We start from the raw sequence: 25,517 nt of genomic DNA on the forward strand, positions 1-25,517 counted from the left end.
CCTAGGCCCCTTATCTCCTGTGAAGGGCAATCTTAATGCTTATACATACCAAGTCATTTTAGACAATGCTATACTTCCAACTTTGTGACAAGTTTGGGGAAGGTCCTTTTCTATTCCTACATGACTGCCCTAGTGCACAAAGCAAGGGCTAGAAAGGCCTTTTCGTCCACATCAGTGCCTGACCTCATAAATGCTCTACAAAATGAACGGGCACAAATTCCCACACAGACACTCACATCTTGTGGAAAGCCTTCCAAAAAGAGTGGAAGCTGTTATCGCTGCAAAAGTGGGACCAACTCCATATAAAAGTATATGTATTTCAATACAATGTCATTACAGTCCCTGTTGGTGTAATGGCCAAACGTTCAAATACTTTTGTCCATATAGTGTAGCTTCTGCTGCAGGTTGTTATAGATGGTGAAAAGTTTACCGTTTAATTTATACACCCTGAATGCACCTAACGCTGGGTACACACTACAGAAAATTTCTCCCGCTGTGATATCGTTAATGATGTTACCAACATGCCAATTCATGTGTACACATTAAACATGTTTTAGATGATTTACCTTCAGATCTGTGCTCTTCATGTTATAACTATCGACTGAAAAAAATCGCACCCTCCATACAGCTCTATGGACACTATCGGACATGAGTGCATGCGCACTGCAAAATTGGAAAGATATTGTTCTACTGTTGAATGAGATTTAGAATCATATCTATTTATTTATATAGCGCCACTAATTCCGCAGAATGATAATCATTCATCATTGATCACTAAAACGATATCGGGCTGAACGGTCATTTATTGCGTGATTGGCCCGCTATTAGGTTGAAAAACCTGTAGTGTGTAACCAGTCACTTTTTCTCTGGTATCTCTCAGCCGTTGACACATACGGACACCTCTACCCTGATACTTGGTGGTGATTGCAACACAATAGGTAACTTGACATTTGAGAAGTGTAATACTTCACCTGCTTTTCCTGGCTCCCAATGAAAAAGCTTACACTTATTGAAATCACATCATGCCCTATCGGACCCTTGGAGGTTAAATAATACTTCCGACAAATCTTATTCTTTCCATTCTAGGGCACACAACACTATGGTGACTACCATGTAATCAAGCCTTGAAAATCATATTTTCTCACATTACATCGCCACAAATCAAATATAGAGCACTGGGCCGACTTGTTCCTTTTTTGGGAGACCTCAAAGGCAGTCACGAGAGGTCATATAAGTGCTTATTTGGCTAACAAAAAAAGGAATGATACACAATCCAAATATAATTCTCTCCATTGTACTATGAAATTTGCATTTGATACCTACACCTCTTGCTCCTCAAAAGGTCAAATTTGGAAGTTTATAATTTGACTAAACAACTTCTTGCAAACTTCCTTTTAGTGAATGCTCACACTAGTGTTGATTATTCCAGAAATAAATTTTACAGATAATGAACAAAGTGGGCAGATTGTTGGCCAGTATGACTAAAAAGCAGAAGAGACGTAATCATGTTCTTATTAAAGATCCAGCTACTGCTACTTACGTTTCTGCTACCTCCGATACATTTTCCTAGTTTCAAACATATTATGATGAGCTTTATAAAGCTGGTCCTGCGAAGTAAGCCTTGTACCGCAGCCTTCTACATGAGGCACACCGCCCCAAGCTCACTAGTGCTCAGTGACCAATGCTGAATTCTAATGTTACAGAACAGGAGGTGGAAGGGTTGATTCAAATTTTGACCTCCAACAAAGAACCTGACAATTATAGTGGGGACTATTATAAAATGCTCAGATGTAATCAGGTTCCTTTTTTGTCTTACCTTTATAAAAAAATTCCATAGGAACCATTTACCTTTCCCCAAGTGCAATGAGGTGCACACCAATTTTATCCTGAAACTGGGAAAAAGTCCAGACTTGGGACTCAACTTATAGACCCATCACCTTGCTTAATTTAGATTTAAAATATTAGCTAAGGTTGTGGCAAATATATTACAGTCTATTCTGCTGGACCTGTTGACTCTGCATTATCTGGGTTTCACCCATAATTGGCACTCTAAGGGGGGTATTCAATTGTTAGCGAGTTCCGCTAAATACTCACGCTCTAAAAATATTACCGTTAATATCTCGCTGGATTTCAGCTCGCAGCTCCTGGTATTTACACGCATATTACCGGTAATATTTTTAGAGCGCAAGTATTTAGCGGAACACGCTAACAATTGAATACCCCCCAATGAGTGTTAGAGTCATTGTGGCAGCCTCTGCTAGAAAAAAATAATTCCTGATATTTTATTAAGCCACGATGCCGAAAAGGCATTGATACAATTTCAGGGAAACATCTTCAACTCGCATTCGAAACTAGGGTGTTTGGATCAAAGGTTTCAGTTTTCATCTACATTGATCCGATAACTTTTTTTTTTTTTAAATCAATAAGCAGCTTAGTTCTTCAATAGCCATGACCCTGGGCACGAGGCAAGGATGCCCTTTTTCACCACTCTTAAATTACCAACGGCAGTAGAAAACTGCTATTAATATCTGCCGCTTGTAGAAAAAACACTACACGTGTGGATTCAGGACACCCCAACTATAGCTGTTTCAAACAAAGTTGTTTTTTTTAGATCTTTCGGATTATCTTGATTGAATCTTCTTTGCTTAAAGAAAAACAAAGAAATGTATTCCAAATTTGAGCACAATATATTGAATCCCTATCCAGTTTCATCAAAAGTCAAATCCGGTCATTTTCAGTTCACCGTCTGGTATGAAACCAGACTTTTGGTGGGAGACTGGTGTGCAGATGAAGCGGTTACTCAAGATTTAAAGAAAAATTCTCAGTCTTTTACCAGTTTCTTGTTCAAGTCCTTTGTGGCAATAGCGTCTAGAACATCTTCATCGCAATTGTAAGTTTCCTGGTCCCCACCTTAGAGGGGTGGGTGAAATCAATCATAGCCTTAAGGCAAGGTTAAGTATTAGAGATGGGTTTATCCATTTGGTATTGCCCATTAAATTTGTTGGCTAACAATCATAGATACAAGTTGCATGCAGCCTTCCATGTGTAATAGGTCCACCTTTTTTTGACAAGGCTATAGCTGCCAGTTCTTCCAATGCATGTCCAGACAGTAGCCTGAGAAGAACATACCAGGTAAAAAAAGAAATAAATAAAACCCAAAATACAATACACTCCATGATGCTTTTAAGACAATGTTTGACTCATCCACACTGGTATCAAGATGGTGGTGAGGATGGCTAAACTTTTAAATATTAAAGTATCACAGTATAAAGATATACAGTATCAATAAAAATTATATATAGCAATCACTACTCCTCACGATTATAAATACACAAACATATTTGGTAAAATGCAAATGAATCTTGTGTGCTGCATATGTGTGAAAAAAATAATTATATATATATATATATATATATACACATACACACACACACACACATACACACATACACACACTATAATATATATATATATATATATATATATATATATATATATATATATATATATATACATATATATATATATATATATATATATATATATATATATATACACACACAATACATACACACATATACACACACAGATATATACCCACACAAGTAAACACAAGTTTGTAGTGATCTGTGAACATGAAAAATCAAATTATTGGTGGCATGGAACAGGGGAAATTGGTAAGACAAAAAATGTGGTATATAAAGAAATATTTGTGAAATAGTTTTTTGTTGAGCCAGTAGTTTATTTCACATTCGTTGAATAAATGCAGTGCAGATATCAAGTATAAATAAATAAAAAAAAAAAAAAGTCCAGCATGATCAGATTCACCTCCCCCCCCCCCGCCATTTTGACGTACTTTTATCCAATATAACTATATTGACAGCCACGTTATGCCGTTTGCAATATCATTGAAATTCTGAGGGGGCTCATGTATAACAGTGTTTCTGGTTTTCTATTATCCAATGTATCACACTTTCTCTGTGTATTGTCCTTTTAACTTGTTATTGTGTGCTCTGACCGTTTTAGAAGAGGTAACTCCGTGTGGTTAAGAATGTTTTGAAAGACGTGTAATTAGTTAGGAACAAACTGTAAAATACTATCAGTAATTCATAGGGGGGTATTCAATTGACGGCGGGATCGCCAAAAATCCAGCGCTCAAAGATGATTACCGTTAATCCTGCTCGTAAATACAGTTAATACGGTAATTTACTTGCTGGATTTCAGCTCGGAGCTCAGGGAGCTAACTAAACTGATTTTTTTCTACATAAGCAGCAACCTGGTATAATGTTCAGAATGTTACTAGAAATTTTAAAATTGAATATTTGGCTTTCTGCATTACAAACGTATCTAACTTCTGAATATGTCATAACAAGCTCATCAAAAAGCTAATAACATTTTCAACTCATTGATATGAACCTTGAACTTTTACCAAGCATAACTACCTTTTTAAATTTGTGTCAGTGTCTAAAGGTTGCATTTTCCTGTAATGTTTTTTTCCGGGTTGGCAGGTGGCAACCACTTACAAAGCTAGTGGACAAAGTCCAGATGAAACCCAGCGACATGCTGATGGAAGTAGTAACACCCAGTATGAAGATTTCTCCTCCCATTCCAAACTACTGCACATGTTGGAAATGGTAAATATTGTTTTAGGATGCAGCCGTATCTTAAGCAGATAGGGTCATTTGGCTTGTAAAATATTCTACCTGTGTCATAAAAATGGTTTTCAAAATTGAGCCAACTTATGTTATTTTGAGCAGCGTTCTCCCCAGGAGTTCCACCTGCCTGTTTTAACTTGCCACCAGACACTTGGGAGTCCAATAGTTCTATTATAATAGAACAAATTATTGTGTGTCCTATTACAATAGGTACTGTGTGAACACTGTTGCAAAGTATTACACTGGACCCAGCCAGCTACTTCTAAATGCCACCTGGCTGGCAGAAGGTCAAAAAGTGACTAGATTTACAACAGTGTGTGTTGCCAGTATTATTTTAAACACATGGGGGAAGGATCAATGTTAAATCCACCTTTGAGGTTAGTAGTTGAAATGAGTGTGCAAGAGCCTTTGGCCAGTGGTAGGCAATAGCAAATTCACATCAGGTCAATTTTACATCAGGTAAATTTTGCAAAGGGAACAGATTTAAGGAAATCTTGGAAAAAATCACTAAAAGCTTCTGTTAAAGATACAAAACTTGCTGGTAGAAAACCAAAATGTTTGTGGGATTGCACCTTTAAAGAAGGATCAATTTATATAAATACTTTCAACTTTCCATTGAAACATGCTTCAGTATTAGATGAATTTAAGGTTTTTCCCCGAAAAAAAGTCGATAGAAATACATTTTCCATTCTTTATTTTACCTTGTTTGCCAAAATGTACAGCAAGCATTGGATCTCAAACCTTAAAGAATAACCAATTGCTTTAAATACAGCAATGGTTAAAGAGAACATATAAAAATATTTTGTAAGCCTCTATAAAGAAAAGAAATACAAGTTTAAATCCAACCTTTTGCCTGCTAAAATTGTATTTTACACATGAAATGTACCATAAAGATGCACAAGTCATTTTTAACATGCATATGGATGATTGCATAGCAAATAATACCAATGGCCAATTGTAAACAAAACATTTCTTTAGTAAGAAAGGTAATCTGCTTTTAACTTTTACAACACAATATTTAATAAACTACCCTGCCAAAAAAGTCAAGAATCAAAAGAAAATCAGGACTTATGAAATGTCTACATTTGGATAAGACACACCGGGCTTTTTACAATGTTAAATTCAAATTGGCTTGAACACAAAAATGTCATGTCATTTAAAGAACAGGTTTTAGGATAATAGCTATACACAAGCATATATAGACACAGTGGGGCAAAAATGGGCGTTTTTACAAACTTATATATGCACATTCTTATATTTGCAGTTACTAATAATCACTTAATTGGAAGCCGACTACTTGGCTACTGTCTTGATGTTCTATATGCAGTATTCCCCCTGCAGTTATATTCATGAATGGCAAGTGAAGATCACATTCCAAACCTTTAAGGATTGCAAACTAAGCAGGAAAAGAGAAATTTTAAACAGGACACCAGTATTAACATATACTTCCTTAGGGGGTAAATCCTGCAAGCAAATCAGCTGTGCTTGTATTTGCCCACATTGTGTATTATATGTAGCTTACAGCTTTATTGTAGATGTAAATAGAATTTTATACTTTAAGAATTTACACTAAACTCCATCCCTTCCCAATCTTAATACTTTGACCGACATCCCTATGCTGGGAACACTAACATTTTCTAGTTAGCAGGGTCTTAGCTCTTGCATGTCACCTTCAGCTCTTTCCAGCAAGAATAAGTAATCTGAAGCATCAGCTCTAAATGGAAGCTGGCTGCCTCGCAAACAATCAGTAGCTGGTTTTAATTTGCACCTACTGTGCCCAATGTCTCCTGTGCTATATGAGCGCACACAAAATACAGACAATTGTGTAGGAACCTCACCAAAGTGCTGACCTTTGAAAGGGGGGTGGGGGATTAGTAGAAATTATGTTAAAAGTAGAAAATCCCTTTTCTCATCTGGCCATAGAGGACAAGATACCTTAAAGATGAAAGACTTCCAAATAACTGCTGTACTAATTTCCTCTATGTAGAGCTATGGATTGCATCTAAAGCAAGCCTGCTAGCCATTCTCTAATATTGGAAATGGCAACACCAAGCAAAGAAAAGACAATTTTTGAGAAAAAACCCCCCACAAACATTTAATGAAGGATTCTAAAATGTACACGTTTTATGACTTGCATATTCTGCCTCTAACTTGTAGTACAGGAACAAAAAAAAATAAAAAAATAAAAAAAAATCTTACATTAAACAATTTAAAAGGAAAACTTCACCTACAGGAAACCTATGTGATGGTGTCAAATACCTATACTAAACAGTCTAAAAGGAAACTCATTTTGCAGCAACATTCATACACTTTCCCTTTTATATAGAAGGCAGAACCAAATCATATGGGAAACTGAAGCTCACAAAAATCCCCACTACTTAAAAAGTGGTAGTAAACCCTTGAAGGGATATTGGAAGATTCAAAACTAGTAAATACTTGTGTCCTATGCTAATTTATTTTTGGTAAGTGTCACTTGGCTAAACAAACACGCTAGTAACTATTGGAGGCACCAATATCACTTCAATGCTTCAAAATGTAGTATAAAATTAGCTTAAAAAGCCATATGCCAATTGAACCAGACAGATTGTTTAATGGCCCTAACCTATTTTGATCAACAGCTGTCAGAATGAAATCAGATACTGACAGATTACGAGCACATTTAGAAGGGAGGAAAAACAGAAAAAAAATTCTATGAATACAATTTCTTAAAGAAGCCAAATTAATGGCCACTGGATTTGTGACTATTCCAAGACCGCGATCTTGATTTTGACCGGGACCTTGACTCGGAGTGGGATGGAGACTTTGATCTTTCATGTTCATCTCTTCTTGACTCCCTACTCAATTTGGAACTTGTTTTGCATTTTCCATCTGCTTTGGATCTGGACTGAGATCTGGAGCCAGATCCTCGCTCTCTTTTTACTTCTTTTGGCTGGGACTTGGATCGTGATCTACTGTTTGATTTGGATTGTGATCTATGTCGGCGACTTAATCTATATAAAAAGAAATGACAAGTTAATATAAATTAAAAGCAATAGCAGCAAAACTTTGCCACACGCTAATTAATTAAGACGGTTTGTACAAAGTTTAAATCTCCCTGTGTCAACCTGTAGCATCAAAAGACTAAAGTACTTTAACACTTATTTTCACTTCTTTTTGAGACTCATTAAAAAAAGTTCTCTTAAATATATTAGTTCAGGGTATACACAAAAAAAAACCCAAAAAAAAAAAAACACACATTTATCCAAATCAAATAATGTGTCATATTTAAGATTTGTTAGTACCTTGTGCACCAAGTGGCTAATGGTGCTGGCCCAACTCTGTCAGAAGCAGACTACAAATAGCAGCTCAATTTTGCTATGACATGGAAGTTCAAGACATTGAAAAATTGTGGCTTTGTTTGCAGAAATGACATAATACTAATAATGTTTCTAGAAGTGCTAAAGTACAGAAACCAATTTTTCCAGCTGATGCATTGAAGGAGAAAACAGGATGATTCAATATGTCGGGGCATTGGCAGTTTATGCAAGAAGAAATTAAATGCACAGCCTTGAACAGTAAATAAAAAGCAGATTAAGCTAAACTTGCACAAGCACCATAAGTATTTTACAAATAGGGGGATATCAAAAACGCTTCTGGTTCCGCTCTACACAGGTAATAAATGATCAAGCAAAATCTAAAAAAAAAAACCACAAAATTGTAGATAATGTTCAATCCTCACAAATCATGGCAGGCATTTCAATGACCAAACATAATTCCACAAAGTTTCTTCAAACCTTAGCCTCAAGGTATTGTACTAACAGGACCCCCGTCTCAGAGATCAATGCAATCAAAATTTTCAGCAAGGGTTCTAGATGTAATATTGAATACACTCGCTATATCCTTTCTGATCAGACACTGTTTCACTGTGCTGCAACAGAATGAAGACAGTCAGCACGTCTTCTGACAGCTGGGGAAATTAAAAACTAAAACTGGAAATATTACTCCATGTCTTGTGTTTCACTGTGGGAGCAAGATCAACCTTCGTGATTGTGAACCGTTTTAGGATCCAACCCGGGTGTGAGCCAATTCACACTTCAGATTTGCTACAAGCCTGTTTTATTCATTGAACTGGTACGGATCTTGTATTTTCAACTTACTTTGATGTCTCCATTTATTATAATGTTTGAGAGTGCATAAATAAAGGAATTTTATCTGATCTATGGGGGATTACGCTATGTGCCCTTTTCTTCTATTTCCATTTATAATATTATGGAATGATCCCTCTGAGGAGTGAGCTGTGGGAAGACACACCGATCACCTCCACGCTGTGGAAACAGGGAGGTATTCTCTGCTGAATCTGAAGATGTACTACGGTACTCTTGTTGAAGATCGCTACCTGATCGGTTTTTGAGACTTAATTTCTCCAGCTGTCGGAAGACGCGACGACTGTCTTCAGGCTGTTGCAGCACGGAAAAACAGTGTCTGAACGCTTTAGGGTGGGTGACGACAGATTGCATCTGTCATTTACTGAGCACTGTTCATGACAAAGACCTGAACAGTATTGTGAATTCCCATTTCAACATAGCCAAACTTTTCTACACTGCTTAAAATGTAATACTGACTTAAGAAAAAAAAAATTAAAAATCAAAAAAGTAATTCACAACAAACCTATTGCTTGAATTCCAAGCAGATAAACAGGTCAGTTTCCCTACCTGCCATGGTGTGAACGGCTTCTGCTACGACGTGGTCTCTCAGCTCGGCTAGTTAAAAAAAATTAGAAATAAGTTTATAAATTAAGTAAATTAAACACCAGCATGAACAAACAAAGCTAATGTAGACATGTAACCCTTCAGTGACAAATATTAAAATTGAGAATTACCCTCTAGGACTGTACGATTTTTCATAATTCTGCTCAATAGAACGACTCCTAGACTTCCTTCTTTCATAACTGCGGCTTCTAGACCGCCTGCTGTTTCGATCATAATCATCGTAACGTGAAGACCCATACGAGCTCCTTCCTTCCTTGGCTTTCATTTGATTTGGTGCTATGCAAAAAAAAAAAAAAGAAAGAATTTACCACCACAGTTTGCACTGATCAAAATCACAAAACTTTACAATAAAAATTATCCATTAGGGGGTGTCCATTTCACATATGTAACCCAACAATAATTTTCCCAGAGTATGGAGACTCTTCATGTGTGTGGACTAACAAATAGTAGGAACAGGAATGTGAAGGACAACTTCCTCTTTAGTGAAGTCTCCAATATACCCTCACGCTTAAAGCACATGGATGACCCCCACTCTCCCCAATTTTATTTGAAGCAGTTAGCTGATTGATTCATGCTTGTTTCATCCTGGAGCATTGCGGTTTGCTATGTGGAGAATATAGTCTTAACTGTTGTACTGCATCAGACACAAAAATGAAGCATGAATGCACACTTTAATGGACTTGGAACAATATGGAAGCCAAATTAAAAACCAGAAATGGCAAACCTTAATATCTAGTGAGAAGGTAAGCTAAAATCATGAGTACATATGTCATATCCATAACAAAACTAAAATAAATGTAATACGTGGACTAAACCTCAATTTTATTCAGATTGTGACACTTAGGGCACTAGGATTCATATATTGTTGTAAATACTCCAGACTTTTATATGTGGACATGTTTCCTGAACCAGAATTCAGTTCAAGAAAAGTATTTTTTTTTTTTTTAAATACTCACTTTTCCGGTCTCCTTGCGCAAACTGAATTTCAATCTGACGGCCACAAATCCATCTTCTATCCAAGCTATACAAAGCATCCTCAGCATCACGGACATCTTCAAATGTGCTAGCAGTTAAGGTACTTGACAAAAATTGCATTGTTGAAAAACCATATACATTTTTTTTTAAACAATTTACCCAATCAAGGTCAATATATCAATTATGGCTGACAAATAAACCAGGAAATGTGCACTTCAAAAAAACACTACAAAAATAAAAACTGCATCCAATACCTTTAGATCCTCTTACCAAAGTCTACTAATTTATCGCCTAATCACCGCTCAAAAAGGTATTTCAAAGTGATATAGTCATCCATTTTTGGCTGGCACTTTAAAATAAAATATGAATACAGCAATATAGAAGCACCCATTTAGTATTCATAAACATCCATTTAAATAAAATTTCTGATACACAATTACTTGTCTTCATCTTTATAAAAAAAACAAAACACAAATTGGGTGACTAGCACAAGGAAGATATATGCTTCAGTTTTCTGTGTGCAGGTTGAGAGAAAACTGAATTTTTCCCATTAAATATTGTTACTTATTTCTGTGGAAATTACTTTTATAATTTATAGATAGATATTAAATAGCAATATAAAAAGGGTGCAAGCTACTCAAGGTCCAATGCAATTGTGCGATTTACAGTAAAATGTATTTTAATTTATTTTTTTTATCTTTAGGAATTTACATGATCACACACATGAAGTTTCAGTATTTATAAACATTCATCACCACCATTTATTTCTATAGTGCCACTGCCCCATTGGGGCTTACAGTCTAAATTCCCTAACACACACACACACAGACTATTGTTAGCTGCCAATTAACCTACCAGGAAATTGGAGCACCCAGAGGAAACCCACACAAACACTCCTCACAGATAAGGTCATGGTCGGGAATTGAACTCATGACCCCACTGCTGTAAGGCAGAAGTGCTAACCACTTGGTCCGTGTCCAGTACAGGACACAGACCAAGCGGAGAATGGACCCTACAAAATGGACAAGAACTTGTGTGTTTAGCTTTTTTATTCATGAAAATGACAAACTTTTCAATGGTCAGCGTACTTAATCCTGCCATGTTATCCGTGTGGCTTCTTGAAAGACAATAAAGCATTACTTACATGTTAGGTTCACTAACAGAAGACCTGCATCTAGCATTAATATGAAGCTTATTGCTGTTGTATTTATCATTATTGGCATGTCTGACAGTTTCAGATAATTCAGACAAAATGAAAAACCGTAATCGTGTGTTTCTATTGAATCAAACCCCCGGAATACTAATCTGATCATAGTGTTACCATGACAAAACCTTCAACCCAAAATCCTGGATATGAAAGGGATAGTTTGAGGCTATACAAGGGAATCTAAGCGAATATCATTACAAAGTTCACTATGGTTAATGCTTATTCCGGAGAGAATGAAAGAAGTAGTAAAAATGACAGTTGTCTAACAGATGCACAACTTGTAGAATAGCTGAGAACATCCGCAGTTTGATTTACTGACACACTGTAGGTCACTGGCAGTAGCAGTGAAGTGTTTGCCTTCTTACCCAAATTGAATTGATTGAATTCAGTTTAAAGCCATCTAACAATTCATAGCAACTTTAAGTTCAGAAAAGGTCTCCTGAAGAGCTACTTTATATCAAGCTCATTTGAGCTTACATGGCAAAATTTGCTATATTTAAACCAAGTTTTAGCAATGCATACATTCACGAGAGTAGCAGAAAGGTGTCCATGGTTTTATTTGGCAGAACTTTCGTTGTTCTCATCAAACTATTTCACATATACTTGTCACAAGTTGACACCACAATTATATAAATGCAAGATAAACAGAAGATCTTCTGCCAAAATGCTTCCATCAAATTTAGCTTTTTTTTCTTTTAAATGTGGATACATTTTTCAGACTAAACTTTTGGGAGATAAATCTTTCCAGCAACAATAAATTACCAAGTTAAGATCTCATCCACAACATAATCTTTCTTTCCAAACAATGTACTATATAGGCAGCCTCAAAAAATAGAAATTGCAGCTTTACAGATGTGAAATACTCTAGCCATATATGATAATTTCACTAAACATTTTTTCAACATGCCTCCTAATCTCGAAATTTGCTACTAGATCCTCTCACCCAATCTTATACTTTTTAAATAACATTTATCAAGGTGTATGTTTAACAGCCAGCAGCACTCATACTACTCATAGTTAATTTAAACCAATAGCACAAATCTCTATTTAGGCAGGCAGTTCAATTTCCCCAACGCCAGAATGACGTTCAAGAGTGCATTCTAAACTGTCCATGCAAATATATATTCACGTACAAATGTTTGGAATGATGTGGCATTGAGAAAAGATAGCTGCATATGGCTACAGTATATCCATTTTCATCTGCAACTGGAGAAGTATGACTTAGGTGGAAGGGGTGTTTATTAGCCAAACTGTTAGGTACATTACAGGGCAGTATTCTCCCGAGGACCTTTATCCACGGCACTCCACCTGACTGTTTTTAACTTACCATCTGGCAGAAGCAGAACATTCTCCAAATTGCTCTGCACCTGTATTACTATGATGCCTTGCTAAAACTTAAATAGTGAAACGCATGTCAGCATTTGCTGTGGTGTCTGAATGTTTTCGTTATACAAGCTATATCAATACAATATGAAAATGACCAGAAAAGAAAGATTGGATTAATAAAGGGGAAATCTGGAGTTATTGGGAAAAACAAAAGTATTATATAAAAATCAGTGTGTACGTGACTGCTATAAATTAGTAACACTAGCTTCCAAACTGAAACGTTGGAGGCTGCAAAGCAACAAGTGTTATACATACACCAAAGCAGGACTGCAAGACAATTTAAGGTATTGGATTTTGGTTATAAGAAAGAGCCTACTATGCACTAAGTCTGAGTAAAACAGAGAAAATTAGCCTGTGGAACTTAAATCTATTCTGCAGTCATTTTCACTTAATAAACGTGGGCAATGACCGCCAGTCTTTATAAATAATATAAGTTGTCCCCACCCGGCTAATTCTTAATGCAACCTAGCTGGCAAAACTGTCTGGGGAGAACACATTAAATTAATCTCATAAGGTGTAGTTAGCCTTTAAAAGACCCTGTCATTTCAGTTAATACAGTAATATGTAATATACATTAGGTGCCAAGCATAATATAAATATATGCCAACTCCATTTGAGAGCACTGAAAAACAGCATGCCCTAAACAGCCCCCAAAAATGTGTTACAGTTTTGCTCACCTATACATACCTATCCAAAATAAGCACTATTAATGTGGACTTAATGTTTAAGGCACCCAACCCAAAGAAACTTTTCTCAAAATCACTTATTGAAATATCTCAAGAATTAAAACACATAACCAGGGATTCTCTGCTACTATACCTCTACAAAGCAATGGTTTTTTTTTCTCAAGAATTTGTTAAACACAAATTAAACATTTCCTATTCAACTGTCACTTGTAAAAGTTCCGGTAATGAACTAATGAGTACACATGCAGTTATACTAAACAGCCTTAAAACCAGCAGTTACAGCAATGGACGCCTCACATCAATTATGAGTTAACAATACCACACAACCTACGTGTGAGGCACTGTGGGATTCTCTATCTAAACTGCCCTCTGAGAACATAAGAGTAGTTATACTAATGATTTCAAAAACACTCCGGTTTAGAACGATTGTGACCGGTTAGCAAAAGTATGTTTTGAAACAGAAAAATTGGATAAATTCACAAACCTGACCTAAAGCTATATGAGCAGAAAAAGTAAAAAGGATACCAATACCTGATCTCACCTATTCCTGCACATAGGCAGTCAATTAATGCAGACAACCAGTCAACACCCTACAGCCTACGCCAATCTAGTATCAAATTGCGTACTTACACAAGATGGCAAACATGTCTTTGTTTGGCAGGATACATCAAGACTGTAATCTTGGCCATCATTCAACTTCATCTTGATCTTTTATTTTTAAGAGCTTGTAAGAAGGACTTGTCATGAGTTGCTTGCAAATTAACAGAGATTCTTTTATCTTTAACTTTCAATAAAAACCTTTTCCCACTTTTGTGAATAAAGCGAAGCTTTGACTCCTATTTTGGCTTGTCCTTCTTCCAGCTTTTCTTTTCCCAAATTCCCTTTAATTCTTCAAGCCTGATCATTAAGGGGTCTTTGCTTTGTCTACTGGTTTCTAATCTAAAAGGTTCTTTCATTCTTTTTCTGTGGTTCGCCTTTACTGTACAGCTTTACAATTCTGAGATAATAACAGAGGACACCAGAATTAGGGGACAGAATAAAGGTGAAAAAAAAATCCATCCAAAACATTTTACTAACATAAAATAAACAAAGTTAAGTGTTAGTGGACCATCTCTAACAGTATTTACTATTGTGCTATGTGGTTATGTAACATTGGTTAGTTCTAAATGGTACTTTGGTTCAACACTCACTTGTGCACAAAGTAAAATAAGATACCCAAGAATGTTCAGAATTACTTTGCAATATACAGTGAGCAATTTAAAAAGATGAACTGTAATAAACAAAGCAATTCCTTTCACTTGCAGTTACCTCTCACACAATCTTTGTTTGCAAACGCCACTTCCCCTCACTCAACAGGTTGAAGGAAGAAAGGATATTGAACATAAGCGAAACCCCTGGGACGACGATTGTAAAAATCAAGTGGAACATATACGTCAACAATAGGGCCATATCGGCCAAACTCTCTGCGTAGATCTTCAGACCTGAAACAAAAGTAAATTTGTTAACTACAGATTTGAAAAACATACAAAAAGAAAGCAATGTTATAGTACTACTGATAAACTAACAAAAACTGTCATTTAAAAAAAAAAGCAAAAAAAAAACCTGAGCCGAGCCGTGAAAATCCATCCATACTCTAACCATATTTTATGTCTGCTATAAGACGCATTCTTGTATTTAAGATAGAATTCCAGTCAGAATTATAATCAGTCTTTGGAGATCAGATAATAGATTAGTTTTCAGCCTAATATCTTCACCCATCTTTTTAAAACCCATGGAAAGTAGTAGGTGAGGCAGGAAAGTAGCTATGTGTACTTTGGTTATGCCGAACAAATACTTTTAGTAATTTGGCGCGAACACTAGAGCCAAAAACAAATGGAAATGCAGATTGTTACTTTAGAGAGTGACTACCACAGAAAGTTTCAAAGGCCTATCCGCTTAAAATAAAGCTGTGGTGCCCATTCACCTTTGAAGCCATATTTGAACATAGCTGTCTGGCAGCACTCTTGATAATTTTATTTTAATGCCTCATTTCACCTCCTTTAAATTTTTACACTGACTGATTTGCCAATATTCGACATAGGACAGATGTTTCACAGAAGCTGAAAGTCTGGGAGAAACATGCATTTTCCTCCCCCTTATTCCACACACAAATGGTTTCTTCCACATAGCAGAACAGACCTCACTTCCCTTTCCAGCACTATAGACACTTAAAATTACATTACATTGAGATTATCTCCCCAAGTACACAGTGCCACCTGCCTGCACCAGGGACTGACTTGACACAACAAGCTACAATAATGAGCACATTTTAAGAGAACAACACTTTGAATATTATTTCTCAATGACCAGAGGGAGGAGCATTCTAGCGATGATTATGAGCATTTGCATTTATTTTATATACAGATATTAAATCATACTGAATAAACTATTTAGGAGGTAAATGATTATTTAAATCTCAACTACGACAACCATCTAATTTATTCCCTGCCTGGAGGTCATTTATAAAGTGCACTGGATACGGGTGTTAAAAATGGAGGCATGAGGGTTTTGTGCTAGCTTCTAAGTTATCTTTATATTCTGGTCCACTTCATTTTGTGCATACATTAACTTGCAATAGCTTCCATGACTTACTGTTACTATTAGTGCTTTTGATATTTAACCAAATCTCTGTATCCATAGCTTAGAATTGGCTTCTGTACACATGAAAAGCTAAAAATACAAGTAAAAAACGTGCTGTTTTTCCTTTACTCTGAAAGACAAAGCTTTTAAAACATTCAGAAAATATAAATACCATGAGAAAAATAAAACGGTGCAACAATTGTTTTAACCCCTTCATTGCTGTTGCTTTTACCCCCACCCCTGTACTAAGCGTATTCTGGCAATTTTTTTACTGATCAAAATCCAGCATTAATGATAATCATTGTACTGTGACCATACAAATCATACCTTTTTCAGAAGGCTTTCTTATTTTCCAAAAATAGTACTGGTTTCTTTGTAACCAAAAACTGAAATGCATAGTAGTTTCCAAAAAGTGGCATAGCAGCAGGGAAAAAAAACAAAACACTATTTCATATACCAATTAAATTGAAATAGTTGAAGGGCTGCTAAATAGAATAGTGCCGCTTTTTTGGGCATACTGGAACCTTTGGTTTCTAGTACTTATGCCAATGAATTACAGATAATATTGCTAGTGGGGGTATACCACTGTCTGAAAGAGGGGGTAGGGGGGCAGCGGCACTACTTCAAACTAGGATATACCTGTTTCAGTAGAAGCCAGACAGCATGCTTTAGATGTTTTTTTTGTTTACACATTTTCCTGTGCATCTACCAGTACAATATATTGAATTGGTAGCACACTCAGATGGATACATGATGTTACATTGTGGTGTTAACATTTTAGAATGCATCTACAAGAACAGAACCAATACGTTTTACTGGTCCTATTTTTCATACATTAACACAAAAAAAAGCATAAAACCATGGAAAGCTCTTTTTACTGTTAAAACATTTTTTGCTGGAGTTTCATAGAAGCTTGTAGACTGCACAGAACCTGAACAAGACATTTTTTTGGATCACACTCGTTTTAGCCTCCATTCTGAATACAGTGCTTGATATAAATAGGATGACTCCACCCATTATTGCCCCCTAAATCACATGTTAGCTTCGCACAATAACTTAGCACAAGACACAATTCAATGACTGGGAGATTATGTGCTGCAGCAGCTAAGGCATTGAGAATATATATATATATATATATATATATATATATGTGATCTTACCCTTAAATGTTGTATTCCAAGAGAAATTATTATTATAGTGAGAACATTAGGTTCGTGTGGTATTCTCCCGCAACTGGAACACAATACAATATTCCACGTTTTAGCACACACATTACAACTTGTGTCGGATTCGGTTTGTGTGATGATGGAAATAACCACAGACATAGAAGAGCCGTGAACAGAGCACAATAGACAACATACCCAGCCCCGCTTTGACTCCCACACATAATTCTACGTCCACATTAACCGGGTTGCCCCGAAGCAGATACCGCTCGCTCGAGGTCTCCACTCACATACCGGGCCTGTCCGCACTCGCACGCATTGTTTCACTCACCGGATATCGTCCGCTATATTCCGGACAAACAGGGACGTGTTAGGAGGACGGAGATACCGAGACATGGCGAATTCAGCGGGAAAAACCACAGCAACACGCTCCAAACCGCCACACTGCGCGCACGAGCACAATGGCTACGACCTCCTTGTCTCCTCACAACCGCCGCGACGTCTCGCGAGAGCCCCCGCTCAGAGGGGGCGGTGCGTGGAGTGGGGGGGAGCGGCTGGCGGCAAAATTCGCGCTGAAAACAAAGCTCTAGTCATATATGGTGCCAGCATCATATTACAGTGCTATGGCTGGACATAGACACCCGGCTCAGATACTAGTCGTTATTTATCCGTCAGACCGTCTTATATATGATACTATCGGAGAGTTGCTAACTCCATCTTTTTTATTATTAATACACATCCTGAAGTTATTAAGGCCCAAATTGTGTATCTTGTTTTTATCTAGGTTCTTAATAGTTACTAAAAGGGTCTAGTTATTAAGCAATATTTTTACCGAAAACGTCACTTTACGTGTATCCACCGTACATCCCAGTATAGTTTAAATTTAAGAACATTGCCCAGCAGTAAATATTGAAGACATCTGCTCTGCATTTCTGTTTGTTTTCCAGTGCAGTTGCCATTACAGTGTATGGGGGACTGCTTCCTAGGGACGAACTAAAAGGAATGACAGCTTCAGTCTGCTAAAAGGAATGCCAATAGACTTCTATGATAGAAAATTGTAAGTTTATGTATATTTTAAAAAATCTTATACTTAAATATATCTTTCACACACTTATTGCTAAGGTACTTGGTCATGTTTTACATGTGGAATGACGGACAATTACTATGGAATGACAGCTGTTTTATACGCAATGTCAATGCAGAAATATCAGTAAAAACTTGCATTTCTCTCAAAAAAATGCAAGTTTTTACCGTTATTTCTGCATTGACATGATGTATAAAACAGCTACCATTCTACATTAATCGTCCGTCATTCCACGTTATGAGACTTGTGTGGTGGGGTACAGGTGTGGGGGAGCGCATATACAAAGGGATTAGTGTGTGGGATTAGCGGCTGTGGGAGAAATAGGGGTGTTTTTTTGGGGAGAAATGCAAGTTTTTACTGATATTTCTGCATTGACATGGCATATAAAACAGCTGTCATTCCATAGTAATTGTCCGTCATTCCACATGTAAAACATGACCAAGTACCTTAGCAATAAGTGTGTGAAAGATATATTTAATAAGTATAAGATTTTTTAAAATATACATAAAATTACAATTTTCTATCATAGAAGTCTATTGGCATTCCTTTTAGCAGACTGAAGCTGTCATTCCTTTTAGTTCGTCCCTGCTTCCTAACACTATTTACCAAGTTCCGAAAAGTAAAAATTTTTTGTTGGAACTTGTTCATCTTGATGTATGCTAACTCATGCTGGTTTACACTAATGTTTTTCATACCTGTCATCTATGTAAAGCGCTTCAGAGTACATGTGTGGAGGGATCATATGTTCCCTCACATGCAGCATTGTGCCCTCAAATGTTTGTGCACATGCCAGGGCTTTTCAGTCATTGCATATTCACTGTAGTGAGAAGGAGGACACACAGGATCGCAATCTTCTGCAATGAAGAGGCAGTGAAAAGGTAAGTGTTGACTGCACAGGGACAGCAGTTTTTTGTTTATATTTATTGAAAAGCACGTCAATCAAATGCCGCTGAACCACTTTGCTGTAGTTTTATTCAGAGGTGTCAGGATGGTACAGACAGCAACTTTTGTAGTACCTGCAATTCAAACAAACAACAGTATTTACAATTCCAGGCAACCCTGCTGCTAGCTATACAGTCTCCTCACTGGTCACTGACTGGTATTGGTCGATCTGCCAACAACGCAAAACAGCCTTTAATGCTTCTTTCCCAGCACTAACTAGTTGAATCCTTAGTTATTGCGCCCATGTGCTCCACCTGTAACTCTGCTCTGTGTGTAGAGAAGTTCTCTATGAACCGGCGGTAGTACTCTTAACAAGCCAAGAAATTCCTCAACTGCGTTTTCCTCTCTGGCTTGAGCCAGTTCTTTTTGGTGTCTACATTATCAACCTGGGATATGTTTTTTCCCCGTCCAATCACATATCCCAGTTATTTTGCCTCTCTCATAGGCAATGCACACTTTTTGGGATTGGCTGCATGTGCCATCAAAGACTCCAACACAGCCTCTACTTTGGGAAGATATGATTCCTAATCCCGAGTATAGATGACTAAAATACCAAATACTTAGTAGTATATGCATTATGTGGCTTTAAGAGTTTGTCCATAGCACATGTAGCCCAATAGGCAATACCTTATAATGAAATAAGCTCTCCGGTGTAGAGAATGCCATTTTGGGCTTGGCAGAGTCTGAAAATAACTCTTTGTGAGGTCTAAAGTAGACAGATACTCACTCTTGGGTAAGTTGTCTACCAGCTCATCTATTTGTAGCATAAGATAAGTGTCAAACAGGGAGAATTCATTTAACAGTCTAAAGGCATTGCAAAAGCATATCGTCCCATTGGGCTTTGGGACCAATACAATCGGACTATTCCACTCGCTGGTGGATTCTTCCACAACGCCCAGTTGAACTATGTTTTCAACTTCCATATTTTTCTTAGCTTGTCTTGCCTCGGCATACGCTAGGACTGTTGCTTAACCACTACCCGAGGGGGTGTGATTATATCATGCTCTATCAGAGGGGTACATCCAGGAATAGGAGAAAAGACATTACTGTTTCAAACCACCATTTCTACCAACTGTTGCCTTAGAGGCAGTGTCAAGGAGGACTCAATGGAAACCTCAAAGTCTACTGTATTAGCGGATGTGTGTGTGGCTTTCAAAACTAAAGGTTTATGTATCTGCGGTATTAACAGTTGTCCAACCTCCGCTCTATACAACAAATCCCCTTTAGCAAAAAAATGAGTTACACCTACTGCTGGACTGTCAGCTTTCCACAACAGATTTATATTCATATTCTAGGATAGCATCATTAAGCTGATCTCTAGCAAAGCACCCACTTCTTTTTTCCATGACAATGTCACTGACTTTTCCCTGGGTCCAGTGAGAGTTTGACAGGTTCCTTTAAGGTTGAATTTTCACCGGTGTATCAGTTGCCGATGAGTCCAGCCAGTTCCAGTCAGTTAGAATCTCCTGGAACAGGGGAAAGATCGCCCCAGGATAAGGGGGTACGATAGTTTTAGCAGCCACTATCTTAACTGTTTGGCCTTTTAGAGAAATTGGAAGGCAAGTCCGCTCATATTCCTCAATAGTTCCATGGATGCATAACACCTTCACCTTATGTAACCTTTCCGTCACCTCTTTTGGAACCACAGAACTGGAAACCAATGTCAACTCGCTTCCTGAGTATATCAGGGCTAAAAGAGCATGTTGATTTATCAGGACAGTCACCCGAAATAGTGACAGACTCCCCGTGGAGGGGGACATGGTGCAGCAACTAGGAAAGGGTGGTCCCAGCCGAGCAAAAGAGCAATTCGTTGGTTGCTGATGCTTTGACATTCAGCACAAAAATGCCCAGGTTCGCTACATTCAAAGCACTTAGGTGGAGAAACTTTCCCTACCGACTACGCAAGCTGTGCGGTCAATGTTTGCCTGGGCAAGAACTTTGGTTTTCCCCTCTGGAGCCTTAGACATGTGTTGTTGTGCCGACTAGCGGTCTATCACCATACCAAGCTCTTCGTAATACTTGCAGATCCGCTTGTAGCATCCACTTCTGTAAGTTCCAGTCAAGCCCACGGACACAATGAACAATTGCTAGAATCTCCACCATATGGCCAGGTGAATTGGTACTTTGCTGCAACCAGTTCTTTAACACTTTAGAAAGTTTTGGCAGCTGTGAACAAACTGCTTTACCCTGGAGAAAACGCCAGTCATGGTAGGGCTGAGCGCTCACCGTCCCCATCACTCCTATTCGGACCAAGATTGCAGCCTTTACTTGCTGATAGTCCGAAGTCTGTTCATGACACAATGCAAGTGTCGGTATTTAGCATGCTGACACTTTTATGTCGGCAGGTTAAGTGCTAACATTTACACTGTTGGAATAATGACTGCCACAAAAAAAAACGCTATATATTCTAATCTTTTCTATTTTTCAATACTTGTGAATTTTTAAAAGGTAATTCAGTGATATCTATTTTAAAAAAGGGTGTTTGTGTGTGAGGGTCAGCAGCAGCTGCACACCCCAAAAAAGGGGTTGGGTTCTAAATAACGTCTCCGACACCACTTACCCTGACATGATGAGGATGATGGTTTCATTGCCGACTGACTCATATTCACGACTGCTTGAAAAAGTGACCTTTAACAATTTAGACTGATTAATATCCTGGAGCACATAGAATACAAATATAAACAATAATAATAAATAAAATAATAAAAAATAATTGGTTGAAGTCATTTCAAATGAATAAACATCAATTTAATTAGCTTTATGTAAAAATATGCGAATAGCACACTACAGCGTGGAAGGGCGTATTACGCAATAACACTAGTGAACACTTCTAAATACATTTACGCTCACACATATAATAATGTTAAAACCACTTTATTGACATCTAAGGTTCAGGATATAGAAAATGTATCATTTTTAGTGCCATCAGACATCCGTTACAATCAGATAAGCGATCGCACCTTGCGCATGCTAGTTATGGATGAGAAAGGATTAATGCTCAAAACAATATTGTCAGGCGCCATCCTGCTGCTCCTACAAGACGGGCGCATGTCCATGCCTGCGTCACGTCTGGTTACCGCTTCTCTCCTCATTGGTCACCAGTACTACTTAAGTCAGCCCCAGACCACATGCCAATGCCAGAGTATTGGGTCTTTTCCTGCTCCAGCGTCCGAGTGTATTTAGGCTTTGACTACTCTCCTGCTCTCTAGTTTCTTGATTGACCCGGCTTGCTTGATTACTCTATTTGGATTTCCCCTGTGTATTATCTCTTCTGGAATTTACCGGTTCGGCTTGTTTGACCTTTCTTCTTCTCCCTTGTGTACCTCGTTGCCAGCATGTTACCTTACCGGCTTACCTGACTACTCTCATTCTGTACTTCGCTCTACTACTGTCACGACTTGCATCCTGCAGCTCCTGTCTGCAGGTACTTTGTTGGACCTTTTGCATATATTATATCCTGCCTGTAGTACCACTGCCCACCAAAGGGGCCACTGTGGTACTTAGTCTGCTCTTACCTGCCTCGTTATTGCTGGAAGCTTTACACCTGCTTCTGGCCTATATAAGCCTGCCTGTTACAAGCAACCTTTGCCAGCTCATCAGGTCACTCAATCTGATGGGAAGCTATCCTTTGACTCCTGGTTATTCATCTCTGCATACCTGTGCCACAATCCGTGGTAAACTGCTATTCATCTCTGCTGTGTGTTCATTGCTGCTGTATTTTGGATTTCCTTCATCTCTGCATACCTGTGCCACAATCCGTGGTAAACTGCTATTCATCTCTGCTGTTTGTTCATTGCTGCTGTATATTGGATTTCCTTCATCTCTGCATACCTGTTCCACTACTTGTGGTAAACGCAGCACAGTGGCCTAGTGGTTAGCACTTCTACCTCACAGCACTGGGGTCATGAGTTCGATTCCCGACCATGACCTTATCCCTTATCTGTATGGAATTTGTATTTTCTCCCCGTGTTTGCGTTGGTTTCCTCCGGGTGCTCCAGTTTCCTCTCACACTCCAAAAAATATACTGGTAGGTTAATTGGCTGCTATTAAAATTGACCCTAGTCTGTGTGTGTGTTAGGGAATTTAGACTGTGAGCTCCAATTGGGCAGAGACTGATGTGAATGAGTTCTCTGTACAGCGCTGCGGAATTAGTGGCGCTATATAAATGATGATGATCTACACCTGTCATACAATCAACCTGCAATGCTGACTACTGTTACCCGTTCCACAATCAGTGCCTGCATCACTGACTATTTTTGCCTATTCCACTGTTATGAACTAGTTATTATACTGCCTTACCAGTCTTGCATCCTGAACTAGTATTACCTGCATTTCTAATAAACCACTTCATTCACTTACTCTCTCTCCATGGTCTTACCTTGGGAACCCTGACAACGTCTCCGTGAAGGACCGCGACCTGCGCGTCTCCAGCAGCAAAGACCATTTCCCTTTTCCTTCCTGGGGCACGTTAGATTCTGCACCTTCCACTTAAGTTGCACCAACATTAGCAGGTACCCCAAGCACAAGTTGTGACAGTATACTCTGGCCATGTCAACCGAGGGTACAGGTGAACCTTCAACCCGTGATCTACTCATCCATCTGGCTCAGGGAGTCGAACAGCAAGAGACAGATCAGGCCCGTCTGCTTCAGTGTGTCCAGGGAGTGGTTACCTGTTTGGACGTCTTACAAAATTCTCTGACGGCCCCACCTGCAGTAGTCTCCACTGAAGCTGCATCTTCCAGTGTGGCCACGGTTTCCACTTCTTTGTCCGGCTTGCGTATTCCGGCTCTGGAAAAGTTTGATGGAGATCTTAAACGGTGCAGAGGTTTTTTGAACCAATGTGCTGTACAATTTGAATGCAATCCCGGGGCTGTTCCTTCAGAGCGTACCAAAGTAGCTTTCATAATCTCTCTGAGCGGCCAAGCTCTTGCCTGGGTCTCCCCACTGTGAGAACAGAACGATTCTCTTCTAGGAAATTCATTATCCTTCATTGAATCCTTCAGGAATATATTTGACAAACCTGGGAGTGTCTTCTGCTGCCTCAAGTCTATTATGTCTCCGCCAGGGTAATCTCACAATACGTGATACAGTTCCGTATGCTGGCATCAGAATGAAAATGGAACAATGAGGCTTTGGTAGCAATATATTGGCAAGGTTTGGTAGATCGAATTAAGGATGAGCTCATTTCCAGAGAACTACCTTTGGACCTAGACACACTCATATCACTGTGTGTCAAAGTGGATCAGCATTATCAAGAACAAACTCAGGAGCGATCCAGGCTTTGTTCCATGATTGGCACCCCAATTCTAGAATCCGGTGCTGCCCCCGGAGGAACCAATGCAAATTGGACGTTCTCGACTGTCTCCCGAAGAACAGGAGAGACGATTTAAGCAAGGACTCTTTCTTTAATGTGGAGATTCAGGTCACCTTCTCAAAGCTTGCCCTAAGAGACTGGGAAACCCTTCCTCCTAGACAGTAGAAAGGAGGCGGATTTAGGAGATTCCACATTTGTTCCCTATCCCAAAGAGACTTCTGAACTTCTCATGGCTGTCACCCTGGATAGCCCTAAAGGATCCTATCCTACCACGGCTTTTGTGTATTCCGGAAACTTCATCTCGGCGGTTCTCACTTCTTGGCTTCAGATTTCTCTGCAATCAATGCCTCAGCCACTCTCTCTTATGGCAGTTGATGGTAAGCATGTCAGCAATCGTTCCATCTCCTACGTTATTTCACCTGTTCAGCTGACGGTAGGAGCTTTATACGGGGAGACTATAGTTTCTGGTGCTGCCTAAATCTATTAATCCACTTGTGACAGGACGAACCGCCTATGCCACCCTGTCTGTTGTAGGCTCAGAGTAAATTTGAGGAAAAACTACTTCACAGAAAGGGTAGTGGATAGGTGTAATAGCCTCCCATCAGAGGTCGTAGAGGCTAACACAGTGCCTCCCATCAGAGGTGGTAGAGGCTAATACAGTGCCTCCCATCAGAGGTGGTAGAGGCTAATACAGTGCCTCCCATCAGAGGTGGTAGAGGCTAATACAGTAGAGCAGTT

General features: G+C 38.5%; 1 protein-coding gene across 1 annotated transcript; it reads right to left on the minus strand.

Moving 5' to 3' along the window:
* Window positions 1–5,332: 5,332 nt before the first annotated feature.
* SRSF10 (serine and arginine rich splicing factor 10) lies at window positions 5,333–17,952 on the minus strand. The gene is made up of 6 exons (XM_075195387.1): window positions 17,771–17,952; window positions 15,032–15,138; window positions 10,360–10,461; window positions 9,514–9,679; window positions 9,347–9,394; window positions 5,333–7,645 (listed from the first exon to the last, which is right to left on the minus strand). Exons 1-6 carry the CDS (start codon window positions 17,833–17,835, stop codon window positions 7,375–7,377), a joined length of 759 nt encoding a protein of 252 aa, XP_075051488.1. The 5' UTR covers window positions 17,836–17,952; the 3' UTR covers window positions 5,333–7,374.
* Window positions 17,953–25,517: the final 7,565 nt, after the last annotated feature.

Source organism: Mixophyes fleayi, chromosome 2, assembly GCF_038048845.1.
Source record: "Mixophyes fleayi isolate aMixFle1 chromosome 2, aMixFle1.hap1, whole genome shotgun sequence".
Classification (NCBI taxonomy): Eukaryota; Metazoa; Chordata; class Amphibia; order Anura; family Limnodynastidae; genus Mixophyes; species Mixophyes fleayi.

Coding starts and splice junctions, on each gene's coding strand:
- SRSF10 (XM_075195387.1), bottom strand. CDS start 17,835: ATGTCTCGGTATCTCCGTCCTCCTAACACGTCCCTGTTTGTCCGGAAT. Junction 15,139..17,770: donor AATATAGCGGACGATATCCG/GTGAGTGAAACA, acceptor CTTTTGTTTCAG/GTCTGAAGATCTACGCAGAG. Junction 10,462..15,031: donor GGGTTTCGCTTATGTTCAAT/ATCCTTTCTTCC, acceptor CTGCTAGCACAT/TTGAAGATGTCCGTGATGCT.